Raw genomic sequence first — 19,511 nt, forward strand, 5'->3', positions numbered from 1 at the left:
AGCTGCATCCCAGCTTGCCCCATGGCTCCCTTCTTCCCAGGAAAAAAAGGGCCAGGCCAGCCCTTCCCACAGCAGCCCCTCCTTACCACAGTCCTTCAGACGTGAAGGCCGGGGCACATTACAATGCAGCTTCACCCACCACAAAGTAACTCATCCTCCCAACAGCCCACACACGACTCTCTCCCAGACCCAGTATGGCAAGGTGCAGACTTTGCCTCCCAAGAACCAACACAACTCATCGCTCTCAGGATAAGTCTTTGGAGCACAACACAACCAACTGACGCCAAAGCGCCATTACTCTTGGAGCCAAGTCCAAGGCGTCCTTGCTGTGCTCTGCAGAGGCAGCAGCTCAGATGTCTCCCCGCTTGACACACAAGATTGCCTTCACCAAAACTCTTCAGGTGTCTGCTGTGGCTGTAACAGCTGCTTCCAAAAAGTCAACATGGAGAAAACTTAAACAGCTTTTAAAAACTTGCAGTTCTAGGTATCTGCACTAATGCCAAGGACCCACTGCTGGTCAAGGGAGCTCCTCATCCACACCAGTTTGGGATGGATGCAACCTACGCCCCAGAGAAAAGCACATGAAAAGAAAACAAGATCTTGCTGTATCCCTTAAATACTGAGAAATTTTGGAAGAAGGCAGCAAACCATGCCTGCAGAGCCCATGAATCTAGAGGTTCCCAATGAGATAGAAATAGCAAAGGAAGATTTGAACAATACAGACGTCTGTAATGGAAAGGGTGTAAACAGCCAAATTGGGTCACAGAGGAATAGCAGTGGAGCAGCAGGCAAAACAAAAATAGCAGGAAAGGAAAGATAAATAAAAAATTCCTAAAATATATGAGGAGCAAACAGACTGACAAGGAAACAAGAGAGCCATTGAGTGGAAAAAGGAGAAGAGCCATGCAGAGGCAACCAGGCAAGGCCAGGGATTTAATCCAGCCCCAGAGGGGAAGGCACGGGAAGGAAAGAAGACAGCTGAACTATTTCACTGCAGCAGCAAGGAGGGGAAGAGGAAGATGACTTTGTCAGGAAATTACAACCATCTGCACTTAGGAACGGCAGCACCAGCCGAGCAGCTTCACATTGAGTCTGAAGACAGGTGACACACCCAGCCTGCTCTTCCACCGGGGTGGAGGGCTGCAGTGGACCTCCCCTCCCCATCTCCTTGCCCACCACGCACTGGTTCCCTGCTCTGGTGGCTTGGCCTTGCCTCCAGCTCTTTCAGCTAGATGATACTATTTTGGGATAGCAATGAGTGTGGCAGGTAAAAAGGGGGTTCAGCAATTCCTGAACTGGGGAGGGGGCCAGATTCATACAGCCTTGCATGAAGACGGAAGTAGTCCCTTGCCTCTCTTACTGCTCCCTGCTCCATCTCCACGGAAGCTCCTCTGAAGCATGGTGCAGAGAGCAGCCGCTTGTCGCTGTACTCTCCCAGGGATGACTTCTGCCTGTGACTTTCCTTTTTCCCTCGCTCCCCAAGATCCAACCACCACAGAAGAGGCACTTATGGCTGCAGAAATCCTTCTATGGCTCGAACAACATGGGGTTTGCCCACACAGCAGAGGCATGAACCCTCATGGTTTTTTCCCTCTTACTCTCCATATCTCACTCTGCCCTGTCTTTCTGAGCCAAAAGAAGGCAAAAAGCTGACTTACAGAAAAAAAATGTTTGCACAAGGTGGTTCCCAAGCTCTGGCAAAAAGGATATTATGTCCAATACCCAGATAACAAGCCCAGCATGCACAGAGCCTAGCCCAGGACATAATAGGGCCTTGTGTCAAAATTCAGAGCAAGGGGGCTGCGAGATGAGCCTGGAAAGACTCAGGGTAAGTAAAACACCGATGGGCAGCAGAGCACTTACTGAAAAAGAAACAGAGGAGGTGGCAGGAACCTAGGAAGGTGTCTCCATCCCCTGCATGGAGCTGGACACCACATGTCACTGGATCAATAGGCAGGGCCCAGCTGCAGAGTCCATCTCCCCTCCAGCAGGCACAAGCAGTGGGTACACACTGTGTGATGGCTGGTTGCTACTGAGACATTTCAGGTCAGGGCTGAGGATCTTCACCCCCTGCCTGCAGTGAAGTCAGTCCTGTTTCTTTCTGCAGACAGAAAGCCAAGACTCCCCCATGCTAACCCCAACTCTTCACCTACCACAGAATGGGCCTGAAGAAAATGCAGTTCAAAAAAGGCGGCATGGTTGTACTTTTTAATTATTATTTTTCTTTACTATTTATCTAACATTTTCACATCCACCTAGGGTAAGTTTGGTGCTTCCAAGCTGCTCTCTGTAACTAACAATGTTGGTAACTTACCTTTCCAATGGAACCTGTGGCTCTTACCTAACATGACCATAGCAAAATCCAGGTCAGCAGAGACCTCAGGAGGTCTCTGGTCTGACCTTCTGCTCAAAGCAGGATCTGTTCTGAGCTCAGACTCAATTACCTGGGACTTGATCCAGGCTGGTCTTGCAAACCTCCAAGGATGCAGAAGACATAACCTCTCTGGACAACCTGCTCCACAGTATGGGGAAAAGCTTTTTCTTCAACACAGCCTGAAGCCCTCTTTTTACCACTTTATGCCCATTACCACTCATTCTCCCGCCACTGTGAACTGCCTGGCTCCATCTTCCCTCTCACACCTCACAGGGGCTGTCAGGCTGCCAACAGTCCCCCCGTTGCCACCCCAGTGCACAGGCCCTGCTGCCTCAGCTCCTCCTCACCTGGGGAGGTGAAGGACCTGTGCTGAACACACTCTGGTTTATAATGTCCTTCTTTGGGGCAGGGACACCCCATCCACCCCCCCAAATTCTAAGTTTAAGGTTTAAAAATCCTACAAGACTTGATCACACTAAAGAGGCTGGCAGCACCCAGCCTCTCCTCTGTGGGGGCTGAGGCAGCAGGGCTGCTCATAGCCGCCCGTCATCTCCTCACACTGCCCAGCTCCCCGAGGCCCCAGGGCCGCGCCCGCCCAGTCGCGGGCACCGCTCCCCTCACAACAGGAGGACAACGACAAGCGCCCGCCGAGGCCGCGCCGAGAGGCGGCCGCTCCACCGCCTCTGTCCCGGCGGCTCCCGCCCACCACCGCCGCCATCTCCGCGGCGCCGGCCGCCCTCTGCCGGCCGCGCCGCCGCGCCGCAGCCCCGGCTTGCGGGAAAGGGCCCTGCCGGCCCCTCAGCCTCCTGCCCTGGTTCCTGAACCGCCCGCCACCCCGCTCCCCGCACCGCCCCGGCGCTTCGGCCACACCAAGCCCCGAGGGGGGCAAGGCATGCCGGGGAGCTGCGGTCAGCAAGCCTGGCCAGACCCCCGAGGGGAGAGCGCCCGCAAATGGGCCCTGTGCACCGCAACGCACCCACAGTGCTCGCACACGCCAGGCCCCGGTCCCCCCTTACGCACCCACAGCGCCATGAGTACTTACTGCCTTGTGAGGCTCCTTCACCTGAGGCAGCTTCAGTGTCTGCAAAGAGAAAGAGCTGCACTTAGATCTGACGGCCGACTCTGCCCCATGTCCGACAGCACGGGGCTGCGCCTCGGCCGACCCCAGTGCCTCGCTCGCTTGCTCTCCTCTGGCCGTGGCTCTTCACTGCAGTGCCCCACCATCACAGCCTGCCGACGCCTGGCCCGGAGCCCCTCCCTGGCGTGGCTGTCTCTGTGAAAGGCACAGGCTCCCTCGGCGGGACGGTGGCTGTCGACAGGCTGAGAAAGGCCAGCGGCCGTAACTGGGGACAGGCTGCGGGGCAGAACCGGCCGCCTCAAGGGCTGTCAGTTAAATGCAGCTGCACGCAGTCCTTGGGAAGAGCCTCCAAAACTGGGGCTCTCCTCTTCCAAGTTGTGGCAGGGACCTGGTTTCAAATTGGGACGGCTAGAAGGGACACCCCTACCATGGCCCTACGCAGGGAGCCCCAAGAGGGCTCTGGGGAGGCGCGGGGTGCAAGGAACTGCCTGCAGCCCAGCTCAGAGCAGCCGCCTCCCCGCTCTCCCCCCGCAGCTCTGCCCAAGGAGAGCCCCTGCCACCCACCAGCCCTCCTCTCGCCTCCAAGGGGCCCTGGCCGAGGGCTGCACAGACTGGACTGATGTATCCCAACAGTCCCGCTATCATTAATGGAGCTGATGGCGATGATTTTCAGCATTTCTACTGAAGGTTTGCTAGAATCGCCCATGTGCTGAATTCCTTGGCCAGTGCTGTCAACCCAGGAAAGCAAACAGCGAACAGCGCACCCAGCTCAGCCTCCCATGGGAGATGACACAGCCTGCTCCGCTGCCCGGCCTCCCCTTCACAGACAGCGAAGGCAAAGTCTCTGCAAGAGATGGGCCATGAGAATCCCCCCGGGGCGATTCTATCCTGGTCTTACAGAGGCACGTGTGAAAAGATGGGAGAAAAAGCTCCCTCTGCTACAGCGCGTGGGCCTGCAAGAAGCGCACGTTTGAGCCCTCAATGAAGGCAATGGGCAAAGCTGCAAGCTGGAAAACAAAACCCAATGTTACAAGTCAAAGGATCATAAATTATTAGGATTTCCAAGTCATTTTGAAGTGTTTCATATTCATCCTAAATTGCATATACTGTATGTCACATTATCTAATAACATAACTACGTTTCAAAATATTCCGTATGTCTCTTGGAATCATGCTCGCATTGCTCTGAAAACCACAGCTGCAGAATGTCACAGCACTTTTGAATTTAAAATTTGCAACCTTAAGTAATGAACACTGTTTGCATTTAATTTCCTTATTTCTTAAAAATAATAAAAACAAATGATTGTGGATTTGCAATTTTGTACATTTCTACTTGATTAACTTGCCTGATTAGATCACTTTTCCAGGCAACGATATTAATTTGGCACAACTTCATAAACTGAGGGGCCAGATCAGAAACCCTTGGTATCATATGCAAAACCTCGACAGTTAAACCCCTGTATTTTTCCACAGCTGCTACTTGTTTGAATTACCACCTATCACTCAAGGAAAAAGCTCGCTGTGGCACAATGGAATTCTGCAAAATGCTGTCCTGGCGTTCACAGACAGCGGCATAAATAAACCATAAAAGATATGTACTATGCATGCACCAGGCCATTTCTGTCATTTAAATAGCTTTAAAAAGTACTTTAGTCAAACTTAACAAGAATCAAGCAACACACAAAGGTTTAAGGAGCAGCCATTTCTGAACTGTGTTAAGAAATGTTGTTACTCTTAGTCATGACAGACTGAAGTCTTCGTGAATTAAAAAAAACAACTCTAAAAATCCCCTAACAGCCCACTCTAAATCACCTTTGGGCTGAGACCAAGTAATTACAGCTTTAAAACAAAAGACCAATTTCTGAGAAAGTTGCAAAAGTAAGTGAGAGTCGGGAGGTCGGCAGGAAAGCTGGAAAATAAGCAAATTAACTCCTGGGTCTCAAGTAACTTTCTGCATCTCCTATAAAAATCTGCTGCAGACTGGGAAATGTAGGCAGTAAAAAGTGGATGTTTGGGATGCAGCACAGAGGGCAAAAGACCTCCCCAAAATTCTGTGATTTTTCAGCAGCAGAGAATCATACAAATGAAACTCAGTTTTCTTTAGCTCAGAAACATCATCTCTCCTCAGGAATGGTTATTTCGCTAATAATTTTCAACTTCTCACCTCAAAATCGTTTCAGTCACAAAACTGCTCCAACTCAGACTCCAAAAATGTGCACTTTGGAAAAACGCATTTTTCCATAGTCACAGTTTGAACGAGTCATCTTCCTTTTCATATTTTTGGAATCGAGCAGAACCCATTCTTGGAAAATATTAATCCAAAACTTTAAAAAGCTTTAAGAAGTGTTTGGTTTTTTTTTAACAATTGGTTAAACTAGAAACTTTGCCGGAAGACAACAATCCCACTCTAGCGCATTCCGCACCAATTCTGATGACGGCAGAGCAGCCCGTCGGCTGGCACACCCATGCGGGAAGGTAACGGAGAGCTGAGCGGTTCAGAGGAAGGCAATGCAGCAAAACTAAATAATGTAAATAAATAATAAAGCAAAACAACTTGAGCGAAACCATCATTCAGCCCAGAAAAGCTTATCTGGAAACAGGGAACTTCCACCAATTATTAGCACAGAGGCAATATATCCTGCGAGGGTTAAACTTGAGCCTTACTATTTTCTTTCATTTGCTTTCTGAATTCTCTTTGGGGTAAAAATCTCCCTTGCTTGGCCTCAGCCCAGAGGTTTTTAAACTTACTTTTTCAAAGTATAATCAAGTAATTTCAGCCTTTTTTTTTGTTGTTGTTGTTATCTAGAAGTGAAATAATTTTCCTGACTCAAAACATGCAGATGTTTTGCTGCTCATGTTGCTTAAATATGACCCAACCGTACAAAACAAAACTTTCTAGCTGACTAACTCCTGAAGGGAATCCAAACCTTTTAATGACTTGAAAAACCCCACACAGCTGAACAAAAAGCCCTGCAAGCAACACATTTTTAAGGCCTGGGTTGCATGTAGGCGAAGCGGGAACGTTTGTCAGCGCCGATCGCTGGGACAGAGCCTTCCATCGCCACCAGGAATGCGGAGCCTTTCTGCTCCCGCTGAACTCCAGCAGCTCTGCAGGAGGAAGGAGCCGCGATCCTGCAGGGCTGCACAACAGCTCACAAAGGAGCCTTTCAGCTCCACAACATAACTTTTTTTGTTGGGTTTCTTTTCTATTTTATTTGTGCGTTTCGGGGAGGCGAAGGGGAAGGAACGCAACCTTTTCATTTCTTCCTTGATAAAACCTAGTGAGGAAATTTCTTACCTACGTTTCTGATTCTTTGCAGAACCCTTTACACGCAGTTTTTCGTGTCTGCACCTCCACTTTCAGAGCAAAGCAGAAAGGGAGCTTGCCCCTGCGAGGCAGCACATCTTGGACAAGAGCTGCCTCAACCCTTTGCGCTTGCAAACTGCCAGGAGATCAATCGCTCCCTGAAATTCCCCAGCCAATGCTGAGCACCACAGGGAAGGCTCAAGAAACTAAGAAAATGCCCCATTTTCCAGTAAGAAACCATCCATTCCTGAAGGCAGTCAAGAAAAAAACTCGGCCTAAAGAACACAGGTCACCTCCAACACAGCTTCGCTACCATGGAGAGCTAGAGAGGAGGCAGGAGCAGTTACAAAAAACATCTAGGAAATTTCTCCCAAAAAGCATCATTACAAAGAAAAATGTGATGTCGCCAGCACGAGAGTCTTAATGTGGAACTGAAGGATGAGAAGCAATTTTAAGTTTTGCACAGGGCAAAACAAGCAACTGATAAGTAAGGACCAACTGCAAGAGCAGAGAGGGCAACAGACCTCTGACCTGTGCTGGCCCCCAGCTGCAAGCCCCGGGCTCCCCTGCTACAGCTCCAGACTGGACACCGAGATGTTCAAAAACCAGCTTACAAATAACCCAGTCCAAAGCAAGGACAACTTGGGACCTCCAAACCTTCCACCTCAGGGACAGAAGTTCGGTCACTGAATGATGACAGTGGGGGGCTGGCTGGCTGGGTTTTTTCAGTTGTTTTGCCCCAAAAGTCCAAACCAGATCAACACAATTACTGTCTGCGCTCCTGTGGGGTGAACTTTTTGCATCACCAGCTCTGTCCATCTGCAGGACCAACTCACAGCTTGGCCACAGACCACTAGTGACACAGGAACCACACAAGAAAGCAAAAAGCAGAGGGCTGTTCACGGGGAAGGGGTGTATCCTTCAGCAAATCGGAAAAAGCAGGTATTTCTGCATGAATGCCCAAAGAGCCCTGAAAGAAAGCACCTAAGGAGAAGAAAAAGGGGTCTGAGTTTGCTCTAGCTACTCTGATGCTGAGCTGGTGAGTTTACCCAGGATCCATCAAACCTTTGGGGAGAGGCAGAAGTTAGGTGACTGATGGGTGGCCCAGACCTCGGGGATACCACGGCTGACGCTCGGAAAAAGCATCAAAGAGAGACTGCCAGGTCCTGCCACTGCAGTACGGCTCCTTCCTTGCCCAGCCAAAAAGAAATGACTAAAAGATTCAGGGTCTGAGTTTCTGGCAGCTGATAATTGCACGTAATAGGCCAAGGGAGCTCAATATTCATTGCTTCGAAGACAAGCAGCCCTAGGAGAGCTGCTGTGCCAGTGCCTTGGGGTTTTATCCAAGACACGGACTGAGGATACGCAGGGAGAACATGCAGAGTGCAGAATCACATCCTCAGTATACGTGTAACCACCGAGTTATGTCACGTTTGTTATGATGGTGCAACATCAGCCACTTCTTTATGTGATCCCTTACGTGTGGCAATAAAGGCATCTTTCACAAAAATTTCTCTCAGTTCAGCACTCTTACGCTACTTCCAGCATTGCTACTGGTACAGTTCCGCGTACAATTCTCACTGGAGAATATCACACCAGGCTTTTCCTCCCTATAATCCTTTCTTCTGTCTTCCTAACTGTAGATTACATGCAGATTTAATGGCACGTTATTCCTCTGCAGACAAGTACTCTTCCCGACTGCTTTAACTGCCAGCTCAGGTTCTGTTTCTGGGAGAATCACATTTACAGAGTTGCATCGAGTTTCAGTTTGATTTCTTGCTGAGGAGTGTACATGAATAAATATCTCATTTTGATTTTTATTGTCTTAAGGCAATTCAAGTGCACTTTAAATGTTACTACTACATGCATCAATTTACAGCAACATAAACCAACATTTTCTAAGTTTCACATATATAAATTGTGCTTCTCCACCACTGATGTGAAAATTACTAATAAATTTCCACATTCAAAATGTTGAAAATGTCCATCTTCTATAGCTACACATTAAAAAGGTTTCAGAAGCAAAAGGTAAAATCATGTCTCTGCTGAGTTCAGGACAAAACTACGGATATCAATTGTACACGTGTATGCCGATGCATCCAGACCATTTACCTTAAAGCTTGATTTCATGATCAAAATATAAATTGATGTATAAATACAAATCAATTGGATGGCACACTAGGAGGTGACCTCATACTAACAGAGCTCCTAAAATTCCAGCAGAATTAAAGATCCCATAGTGCTTGGGGAAGAGAAGTAAAATAAAAGCAATCATTGTCCCAAATCTAAATACTGCAATTATTATTGCAAAATTATTGCAATGCTGTGATGCAATAGTAAAGCATTCTGCATGTCAGCAAATAACTGCTGCTCACTATTATTTTATGGGATTTTTTTCTTAAACTGCAGAGTGAAGCTACTTTGTAGTTACATTTAAAGGACTTCTAGGAATTTTGTTGGTATTTAGAAAGGAATACCAGCATCGAAAAACAATTCTGCATGTATCTAAGGATACAGAAGAAGCTCTGTGATGTTAAACAGCACACGAGAAATATGCAACCATGCAATTAAAGGATGTATTACGAGATTGTGAAAAACTCTGAGAAGTCCAGGACGCGTGTTCTTTTCAGCTGTGCATTAGCCAACTTCTGAGAGTTCACACACTTAAAATTTAATATTGCATTAGCCTTCAGTATTCCTGGATTTTCAAACTTTTCACTGGGAGTTTCCTTTATGCTCCATTAGACATTCCAGTCAATTGTTTTATTGAAGTCCACGTGCGCTGATACTGGTAGTTACAACTGAGGAGCTAAAGCAGATGCTCCTCCAAGTCTGACACACAGGCTTCACTGCCCAACTCAGGTGAAAGAAAATAAAACCACTGAAAGGCTCATGAGCTAGTTTCAAGTCTCTGTTGTTCCATTATTTCAGATACATATTTCTCCAAATCATACGAACTACACTACTTGTACAAAACACCACGCAAAACTTTCCCATTCCTGCAATTAAGCAACATTGAATTGGGCCAGTCTTACAGAAAATTAAAATAAAGTCACTCCTGACTAAGCACGAGGTACTTCATCCAAACAACGTATTTGGAAAATGACCTCAGCTGACAGCCGGGGCACAGGGGCAAGTTCAAGTATCAATTTTGATTTTAACATAAAAATACTGCAGTACAGCAATGCCAATATCTGACTTGATATGCTCCCATCCTGACTTAACAGGGATGGACTAAAGCACCCGGCTGAGCAGGAGCACGCAGGAGATGGATCTCCAGGGAGATGCCTACCCCTGCGGCTGTAACTACACTGCTGGCACGAGGCATCGTTTACCAGGAGAAACTTTTTGATTTGCAGCTCTTCCAACACACCGCAATGCCCCCCGAGAGCCCCGTGCAGTAAATACTGCACTGAACGCAAGAGCTGCTCCTGACCTCAGAAGAAATATTGCTGGAGTAGAGAGCCGCAAAGCTTAGACAGCCCCAAAATTTATCCTATGAACGGGCCACCCAAAAGAAGTGTTACTGATGAGCAGAGAAGCAGCAGAGCAATCTTCAAGACCTTCCTGAAAATAGTCCCTGAACCTGAATGTTCCCCCAGGACTCCCCACGATTTGAGCAGGAGTGAGATACCTCTATGTGCTCGCACGTGGGTCTGGAAACAGTTGTAATACTTGTATTTCTTCCCACATATTCCACACTCGTAAGACCCTGAAAAACAAGACAGAAGAGTATACATCACCATATTAGATCAGGAAAAACAGCCTCACCACATACTTATCCATAAACTGGGGACAAAAGAATGCAGTTTGCAGCAAAGTAATTTTTGGAAGGTTCATGGAGATAAATGCAGGAAATCACTATCCCAGACTCAATTCTTTTTTCAGCCTTATTTCAGATTCCTTGGCATATTACCCTGAACTTGCATTTTTCAATATATCTTTATAACTTTGCTAACATGAAAGGGCCACTCTCGAAATAGCCTGACTTATAATTTTATAATAATGACTAATATTTCCTATGGACAGAAATAACCTTGAATTACTTTTCAGTAAGTTCCTAGTATACGGGAAAAAAAAGCTTTTCAACCAAAAAAAGAAGGCAATATGTTATGTTGAGGCACTGAGTTTTCAAAATTTCTCAAGAAATGCCCAATGTACAAATTTCTCAAGAAACCCACAGAGATTTGGTAAATATCCACCCAGAGGAAACCAAATAGATACAAATAGAACTTTTGACCTTTTTAAGGAAAAGCGCATGACCACAGTAGTCTCTCTTCTCAATTTGTGTCTCTAATTCCAGCAAACACACATCTGCAAACAGTCATTTGAAATGAAACCGTAGAAACAGAGCTGGGAGAATCATTTGTAATGACGAAATTATGCAATGAATTCAGCCTTTTCTGTTTATTGGACAGGCGGACAGAAATTCCCTTAGATTTGTTGTTTGATTCAAACTCTTTTTTTCCCCCACTCCAACATGGTGAACAGGCTATAAATTCACCTTTCAAGCTCTCACTTGCAAAACATATTGCATTTCTTAGCTGTCCATCAGCAGTTAAGTAACTGTGATCCTGTATCTGTGCTCTTCAGCAGCGTGAGCGCAGCGCTTACTGGAAGAGGAGGTGGGAGAAAGAAGGGAGGAATATCATTTTGTGTGAATGGAGCATTTCATTTCCATGGACGCTTCCTCACACAACCTTGAAACAACCTTTTCCTGACCATACAAAACAGTAAAACTTAGGGATGAGCCATAAACAAGAACAAAACATTCACACGCACATCCAAATAAATATTCCCAAACATCATTTTACAGCAGTACTTACCCAGCGCTACTCAAAGTGAGCTCTTTCCAGAAACAAAACCAATCATGTTTTTTGAACATGCTATACCCATGTTATTTTTTTCCTTTCCCATGTCCTATTGCTTACAGCTTGGGAAGAAAACGACTCTCCTTCCAGTCTGTAACAGCGCTGAATTCCCTGCCCATCACTGTTAGCATCATTTGGGACTGTCTTTTGTGCTTGGGAGGCTACTTTGTCATTGACGCTGAAGGAGGCAATTCACTACAGAATACACATCTGAAAAAATACTCTAAAATACTGATATTATAGTCAGTTGACTATGTCTGGTCTGCTCCATAACCTTTTAATTATCGTAGCTAGCTGTATTTTATATATAGATATACATATACAGGACAGTCACCACCCGTGGTCATTCCACACAGCCTTTTTCCAAGTGAAATCCTGGACACCAGCAAGTTGGCAGCACCTGCCAGCCTTCATTTTCCATGCTCAAGGACTGATGATACTCACCGCCAAGCTCCAAACTCCTTTCCTGAAACCTGTCCCAGCTGGAGCCCCAAAGCAGCACAGCCAGAAGACGAGCGCACCCACCATCACTGGGGCCCTACCCACCACCGACCCCGTGCAGCAGTTGAGGCTCGGCTGTATCAACAGCAGAATGCGACTGACGCCCGCTCATACCCCAAACAGCACTGCATGCACGCACAGCACCACGAAACCAGACAAATACCAGGGACTCTAGGTTGAATTTTTTTTCCCATGTTTCTTATATTCCTCCCCTTCCTCTAGAGATGGTCTGTGGCACGTAAATGCATTTGGTTACGCAGAAGTTCTTCAAGAAGAATATAACCTGTACAAGTAACTGTGCGGTGCCTTCCCTCTCCAATACGAAACCACGCCGGTGCTGCAGCCCTCACGCCTGGACAGCAAGGGCAGGAACCGAAGGCAGCAGAGGGACCAGCACGTCCCGCGGCCAGTGATTTTGCGCGGATGTCCTGAAGCCCCCAGGTCTCAAGCGCAACTGGTTGGAGTCATCTTCTTCGAAGGGGGTACCTCTACCCACCTCCTACACGTGGACGGTAGAGCACTGCCCCAGGGGGACAGCGAGTTTGCGGAGGGTGTAAGGGAGGATCTAAGGGAGGATCCTGTGGGCACCAAGACAACTCAACAGCAACAACTGTGTCCTCAGCACACCACGATTTGGGGGGCACAGATCCTCATACTAGAGCAAGAAGGAATGACTTGCCACAATAAATGTGTTATTAGAGTGGAGGAACGATGACGTGGGAGAAAAAAATGCACGGCTACATGTCAAGGCCTTACAAAGAACGTGCCCTTGTTGCCTTGGACACTGCTACTGTGGCCACGGTTTATCTCGGACTTTGTCCACACCAGGATGTGTCATGCAGGTTAAAACTGTTTACAGTAGGAGGGGAAATGGGGAAGGGTTTTGGTTAGTCGGTGCATTCAGTTTTGCCAGGCTTTTTCCCAGCCTCGCAGTTGGAATTTGGGCAACACAGCCATTACATCCAGAGCTTTCCCTTGCTCCCTGATCCCTGGTTAGACTTTCACACCCTTCCATCACATACCGGACGTGTATCTCAATGCATGGTCAAAAATCCAGGTCCCTGAATATCGATTTCGTGTATATCCAACGGGAGAGCCACGTTCCACTGCTTTTCCATCTAAATTGTGCAAAAAAAAAATCAGAAAAGAGCCCTTAAAGTGGATGCATTTCCAAAGAATAATGATGGCTGAAGCCTATTAAAAACTTCCAAGACCCATCTGTCCCCGTGGCTTGGTAACAAGATGTCAGAGGTCACACAGAGTTTCTTAAGGCTTCCGCAACACTATTTTATTTGATATAACTAGGGAGAATCCAAAGCGCTCTTGAATTACGTGTGCTGAGCAGCTCAGCAACTGAGACATCAGCATCACGGCACGAATCGGGCACGTGCATGTTAGGCTGACAGTCTCAAAGTAGAAGGATTCACTCCTCACATTGTTTCAGAAACATTTCTGATTTAATGCATTACTTGAAAAATCCTCTCCAAAATGTTTCTCGTACAGCACAGACCAGAGTGAGAGCTTAAATAGTCTTGTATAAAACTTCTCCTGATCAACTCACAGATAACTCAGTCCTCCAAAACACAAATGCTATCCTGATGGTATTCACAATATTAGAAAATGATCTAACATGAGCCAAATAGTCTCTGCCCCTTTCTCTTGATTTACAACGCAAGTGCCATTTCTTTTCCTCTCCTTTCTAGGTAGCTTCACGGTGGACTTTCTGCCTTTCTGCCCTGACACCCCTGCCCTGAGAAATGTTCCTGTGTTGGAGCTCTTCAAATGACCCTGGCCCAAGGCCAGCATGCACAACTAGCAAGAAAAAAGAAGGAAAGAACAGGAAATATCGCGTCCCTGAGCCGTGCAGTGCCAGAAACACAGCACCTCCGAGGCAGGGAGACCCGGCCGTACGGGGGGTACGGCTCAGTGGACGGGGGAGGGGAGCACGGGACCCGCAGCGGCAGCGATCAGCCTGCTGCTGCCTGGACACGGGGACGCAGCCAACGGCTCCGCTGGCTCTTCTTGCTTGGGATGCCCCAGGGGGGACCCCAGGGGGTTGCAAGACTTCTGTGGAAAAGCAGATGAAAAGGAAATGGTCCAAACCCACAAACATCAGCATCGGCTCTTCAGCTGGGGGACTGCGGCCACTGCCACCACCCATCCCGCTTCGCTGCAGCCGCTTTCATCTATCGCGGGTTTTGGGATGCTCCAAACGGATGGAAACAGAGTCTGGAGTAGTCCAAAATGCAGGGAGAGATGTGAGTGTGTAACCGAACTGGAGGCAGCAGACACAAGGCCTAATTTGATGAAAACGCTACAAGTGAACAGTGGCAACGGAGCTGGGAATCCCCGTTATAATTTGCTGCAAGTAAAAATATAAATATAGCATGCTCCTGCAGGAGATGTGTGACTCCAAAAAGAGACATAAATCTTCTAATGCGAATTTCAGCCAAGTCCCGAAGCTGAGCCCTGCAGGAAAGCTGTCACTTGGAGCCACGTGTGCCCTGAAGCCTTCAGCACCGTGGCTGCGGCTCAGACATTTAACTGAGCGTCCCCAGCGCAGCGTGAAAGGAGACAGTCTGGGGGTCAGCATCCTGATTCACCACTTCATCCTGCATCATGAATTACTATAAGAAATAACCATTTTTGACACCTCCAATCTCAGCTTCCCTGATGAAGGTGAATAAAATCCTACCAAAGCCTCGTCTTTCTGCACAGCTGAAGTGATTTAGATATAGGGCGACCAGATCACATCACAAGAAAGGCTTCAAGGAGAAAAATCTCCTGGAAGTACCGGTGAGCAGCAGCAGAGAACACAAAGCCTTTGCTCCGGAGGTAGGAGGTACCAGCGTTCACAACCTTGGGCTGTTCCAAGAGCAGCAGCCGAAATCGCCAGCAAAGCAGCAGGCACGGGACGTTTCTTGTGCGAGTGACACAGATGTCTGCAGCGATAGAAATAGTGCCTGTCTGTGGTTTCTGCGGGGACCGAGGGGACCAGAAGAATTGACTGGGAGCCAGTTCAAGAAACCACAAGGAACTGATATCTGGGCACCACGGTCGGTCCACACAGAGCACAGTATTTGGTGGCCAAACAGAAAAGTTATTCAGAGCCACCTCCCCAACAAGCAAGAGTTATGTGAATGGCGGATGAATGGGGGCACTTACAGGGCTCTTTTCACAAAGGAATCGGCCGCCAACTGCCAATCGCCTCAGGACCAAGTTGCCTTTAAAGAAACCCAGCACGAGGCTATAAAATAACAAATATGATGCACATTTCATTTGACAAGGCCCTTCCAGATAGAAGTTCTCCAGTTTACTTTCTACAGCTTTCAACCACCACTTGTTAACTAGTAAATAACTCTCTGTCCCTCTCCCCACGGTGCCTGCACGTTCAATAGTATCTCCCCTCACCCCAGCCTGTCCCCAACACTCTCCACAGGTACGATGTGATGGCGTACATCCAAGTTAGCCAACAGCAAAAGCCCGTTCCTCGCTTTGCGCAACAATATAGTCAACTCAGGGGACGCCATCTGCAGAACAGCTGCTGCCGCCCAGCCAGAAGCCATGGGGAGAAGAGGGTCCCACATCTGCATCTGCTTTGATCAAGGGCTGGTGACCACGGCTGAAGGAGAAGCTCCTATCGCCTCCGATTAGCAGCAGACTCTCCACCCATTCCTCCTGGGGTGCCGGGGTCACCTCCGCATTTCAGGGTTGCCCATGCAGTGATCAACCTCTCAAGAGCTGTGGGGACATAAAAGCTCTGAACATACACAGAGTATGTCCTCCAAATTAAAAGATACTGAAGTTGGAACGAGTTAGCGACTTCCCAGGCTTTCCCTAGATGTTTTGACCCTGCATAAACATCAGTGACCTCCCATGTTGCCATTCTTAGTAGCTGTCCTACTGGGAAAGGGAGGACAGGCAGGGCAACGATGCTCCCAATACAGTTGCCAGCTGATGATGTTCTCCAGGGTGTCTTTCCAACAGTGTGGACAATGATCAAGTGAAAACCAGGAGAAAATCTAACATCAAAACCTCTTTTCTCTCCCCCTGCAAGACAAACCAACCCCAAAAGCAACAGTGAGCAGCTGAAATTAGCTTTCTCCTGAGTCCCTTGAAGGAAACATGATCCAACTGCTCTTTCTTCTTTTTATCAGCAACTTCCTTTGGGAAGCTCTCAAAAGTCTCTGCTGGGACCTGCTCCATGCTGGAGCCAAGGGAGGAGTCCCTTTAGCAAGAGTGGTGCCTCTCCAGGATCCTGCAGAAAGCCCTCTCCCTGGAGCAGGAGGAGAGAACAGTCTGATGTTCACAGAAAAAAAAGAAAAAGCTTCTTCTCATCACAGCTCGAGGCGGGGTGGGGATAGGAAGTACTGTTTTGGAAGTGGCACACCACAGCCAGCCAAGTCAAAATTATTCCCATAATGTTACTAGCGATCAGAAAAACAAACAAACAGCAACCTGTAAAACCTGTTTTTGAGCTAAATCTAATTATTTACAGAAAGAATCCCTTTTACTCATAGCAACTTTCCTCAAAATATTTCAAGTGTTTCTCAGGCTTTCCTCCCAACTGCCTCCTCATCTATGCCCAACACACCTACCACCAGCACTGGGTTCGCCATGAATTTTGCAAGTCACTGATGGGCAAGTCATTTAACGCGTCAAAAGAAGGTAAGAAGCTTTTTCTTACAGTTACCCTGATCTTGGTTGAGTCTTCAGGGTTGACCAGATACAAATAGAAAGCAAAAGTCACAGAAGGTCAGTAATCCCAAGCCAGGACCCTGAGACTGATGTGCACCTTGGCTCCAGTCCCTCCGGCAGAGCCGAGTTTCCAGGAACGGCTCTCCGGAGCTTCCTTTCTCTCCCCAACACCACGGACTCAGGGAACCGACTGATGGGGCGCGTTATCCCACAGCTTACCGAGCGTCTGCTGGTTACGGACCCCACCTATGACCACGCAGATCTCCGCGGGCACGTCTCCTGGCCCATCTTTTATGTTCTTCTTGGAATCTTTGGTGTCATCCTGCCAGATCACCTCTTCGATATAGTCATCTGGTACCTCTGTTTTCACCTTCACCTCAGTCATCATTCCAGCCTCTTCACTGGGTGAGGACTGAGATGTCACCGAATCGGAGCCCTCTGCTTTCGGGCTCCGCGGGCTCCTCTTCAAACACTCCCTGAATGGGGGGAAAAGAGGAGAAAACATGAATCCATTGTCAAGCGCTCACTTTCCAATCATAATTAAAGTTACTTTCTTTTAATGCAATTTATTTAAAATAAGTAGGGGTAGGTACATGTGTCTGTCGTATATGGTAAGTAATTAAAATGTAACCAAACAAAAGTAATAAACCCATTTGCTAGTAATGACAATAACCTTAATCATCTCAAATAGCAGCGGTCATAAACAGACTGGACCACTAAACAAGAGCACAGAATTTCACCTGGTTCCTAGCAGACCAGGAGCACAACTCCATCAAATATTACGCCAAGGCTAGTCCATACATGCAAAAGAAAAGCCATACATCCTCCAGACATTTTTAATTTGGAGCTATCTCCACCCTTGTGCACTCCTCCATGGGTGAATCTACCCTTGCACCCTCCCTTTTAACCCTTTAACGAATCCTGTGGTATTTGTTTGGCCTTATTGAACATATATACACAGTGATGATCAAAGGCGATCATTTGTAGTATAATGACATTTAGGGAGGCTATTACATCATGGACAGATACAAGTATCAAAGACGACGGAGAAAGTGTGATGGGTGGGGAAAGGCAGAGGGAAGAAAGGAGGGGTCCAGTCTATTTAGAAACAGATTAAGGAAATAGTGTTTTCATCTCGGAAAGCTGGGTATTTGTGGGAGAAAACAATCTAAATAAATAAATATTCAAAACCCCTTACGAAAAGGAAGGAAACTCAACACCCCAAAGCTGCAAAACAACATCAACAAGTGCTATGGCGGCAAAAGGCAGAGGGAGTCTGAGCGTGGCAGACGAGGGCCAGGTAATAACCCAGTGTAGCTGTTTTTCCAAATACACCACCCCACCACTCATTATGGGCTCCCGGTTTTTAATACCGGTTCTTAATAAATTCCAACATGCAATGGAAAGATAAAATAATTGCTGGTTCAGTCTGTGCAGAAATCAGAAGAACTAAATACATAACAATAGCTTAGACTACCCAGAAACAGAGATTTTAAAGACTGTGACATATTTAGAGTCGTGTCAACACTGGGAACAGCCAAAGGTGTTTGAAAATGTTTTAAGCAGAAATAATAGACAAAATAAAATGAAAAATACACTAAACTTATGCATGACGGTCATTAGACCATGCAATAGTGAAAGAGAAGGAAATCCCACTGCTTGGAACATCATAGAAAGTCAGACCAAAGAATGAATTAAAATGTTAGAAAACTAACACCTGCAACGGATGCTGATACGGGTTATGGAGCTGGTAGAGAAATCAAAATGCTGCAACTGAAGGCGAAAGTGCCCAGCGGGTAATCCTGGGAGGACAGAGATGAGAGGAGCAGACGAACGAAGAGAACAATCTTCTGCAATAATTACTGCACAACCTCCTACACGGACATGTAGTCGCTATTTCAAAATGGGTCAGTCACATCATATTGCCAGATATTTTATTATTCATCCTTTCATTCTCATTATGGAATGAAATGTACAATTAATAGCCCCTAAACAGCGAGAATTAGCCTTGACCTGCCTCCCCACTCATTCCCATCCTGCTCACACATACTCCCCCCATGCTCCCAAAATCATACAGGGCTTTCACAAGTGCAAAAGATGAATTAAGACAGAGAAAATGTGGTTGAAAGCCGGATGATCTTTATGGTAATATTATTGGATGTCCAAGAAGTCCATCAATCTCACGCGGCAGTGGCGCGGCTGAGCACCCGTTCTAAAGCCAAGGGAAAGGCAGCAGCCAGGAGCGCAAGTACAAACAGCAGTCAGAAAAGGGTGGGATTAATTGCAAATCAATCAAACCGAGAAGATGTGAAATGCAAAATGCTGATAAAGGCAACAAAAGCAAGGGGGGGGGGGGAACCACCCTTCCCTTGGTGAGGACTGTGGAGGAAGATCAAAATCAAACCAGTACAATTCCCACTGGAAGGCAGAAAGGTGAAAGCCAGCTTTGCACATAAAGTGAAGGCAAAATGCCTCAGTTAGAGACGGTACAGCAACCTGTACTTGCCAATGGTGGACAAAACAACATAAAAATCAATGCAGGAGCCAAGTGATGTAGAGTTAAAAGCTAACGTAACTAGCAGTGAGGCTAAGGATATGGCTTTCTGCGGAGATTATAAATTGGGTAAGAATATGAGACCTTCTGATGGTACCCAGCTTTGCATCGCGTCACATTCAGACACGT

At 47.1% G+C, this 19,511-nt stretch overlaps 1 protein-coding gene across 22 annotated transcripts in view; it reads right to left on the bottom strand.

Annotated features, from left to right (window-relative positions):
- Positions 1-19,511, bottom strand: part of ZNF618 (zinc finger protein 618) — a 166,154-nt gene that overhangs the window by 63,027 nt on the left and 83,616 nt on the right. For 19 of the 22 annotated variants that reach the window (XM_054848318.1, XM_054848313.1, XM_054848304.1 and 16 more), the window contains 4 exons: positions 17,048-17,304; positions 13,153-13,248; positions 10,393-10,470; positions 3,417-3,455 (listed from right to left, as the gene is read on the bottom strand). In XM_054848318.1, coding sequence (XP_054704293.1) covers positions 3,417-3,455; positions 10,393-10,470; positions 13,153-13,248; positions 17,048-17,216 — 382 coding nt within the window. In that variant the 5' untranslated portion in view covers positions 17,217-17,304. The remainder of the gene's footprint in view (positions 1-3,416; positions 3,456-10,392; positions 10,471-13,152; positions 13,249-17,047; positions 17,305-19,511) is intronic. The other 3 variants (XM_054848324.1, XM_054848315.1, XM_054848310.1) reach the window with 1 other exon arrangement.

Source organism: Grus americana, chromosome 20, assembly GCF_028858705.1.
Source record: "Grus americana isolate bGruAme1 chromosome 20, bGruAme1.mat, whole genome shotgun sequence".
Classification (NCBI taxonomy): domain Eukaryota; kingdom Metazoa; phylum Chordata; class Aves; order Gruiformes; family Gruidae; genus Grus; species Grus americana.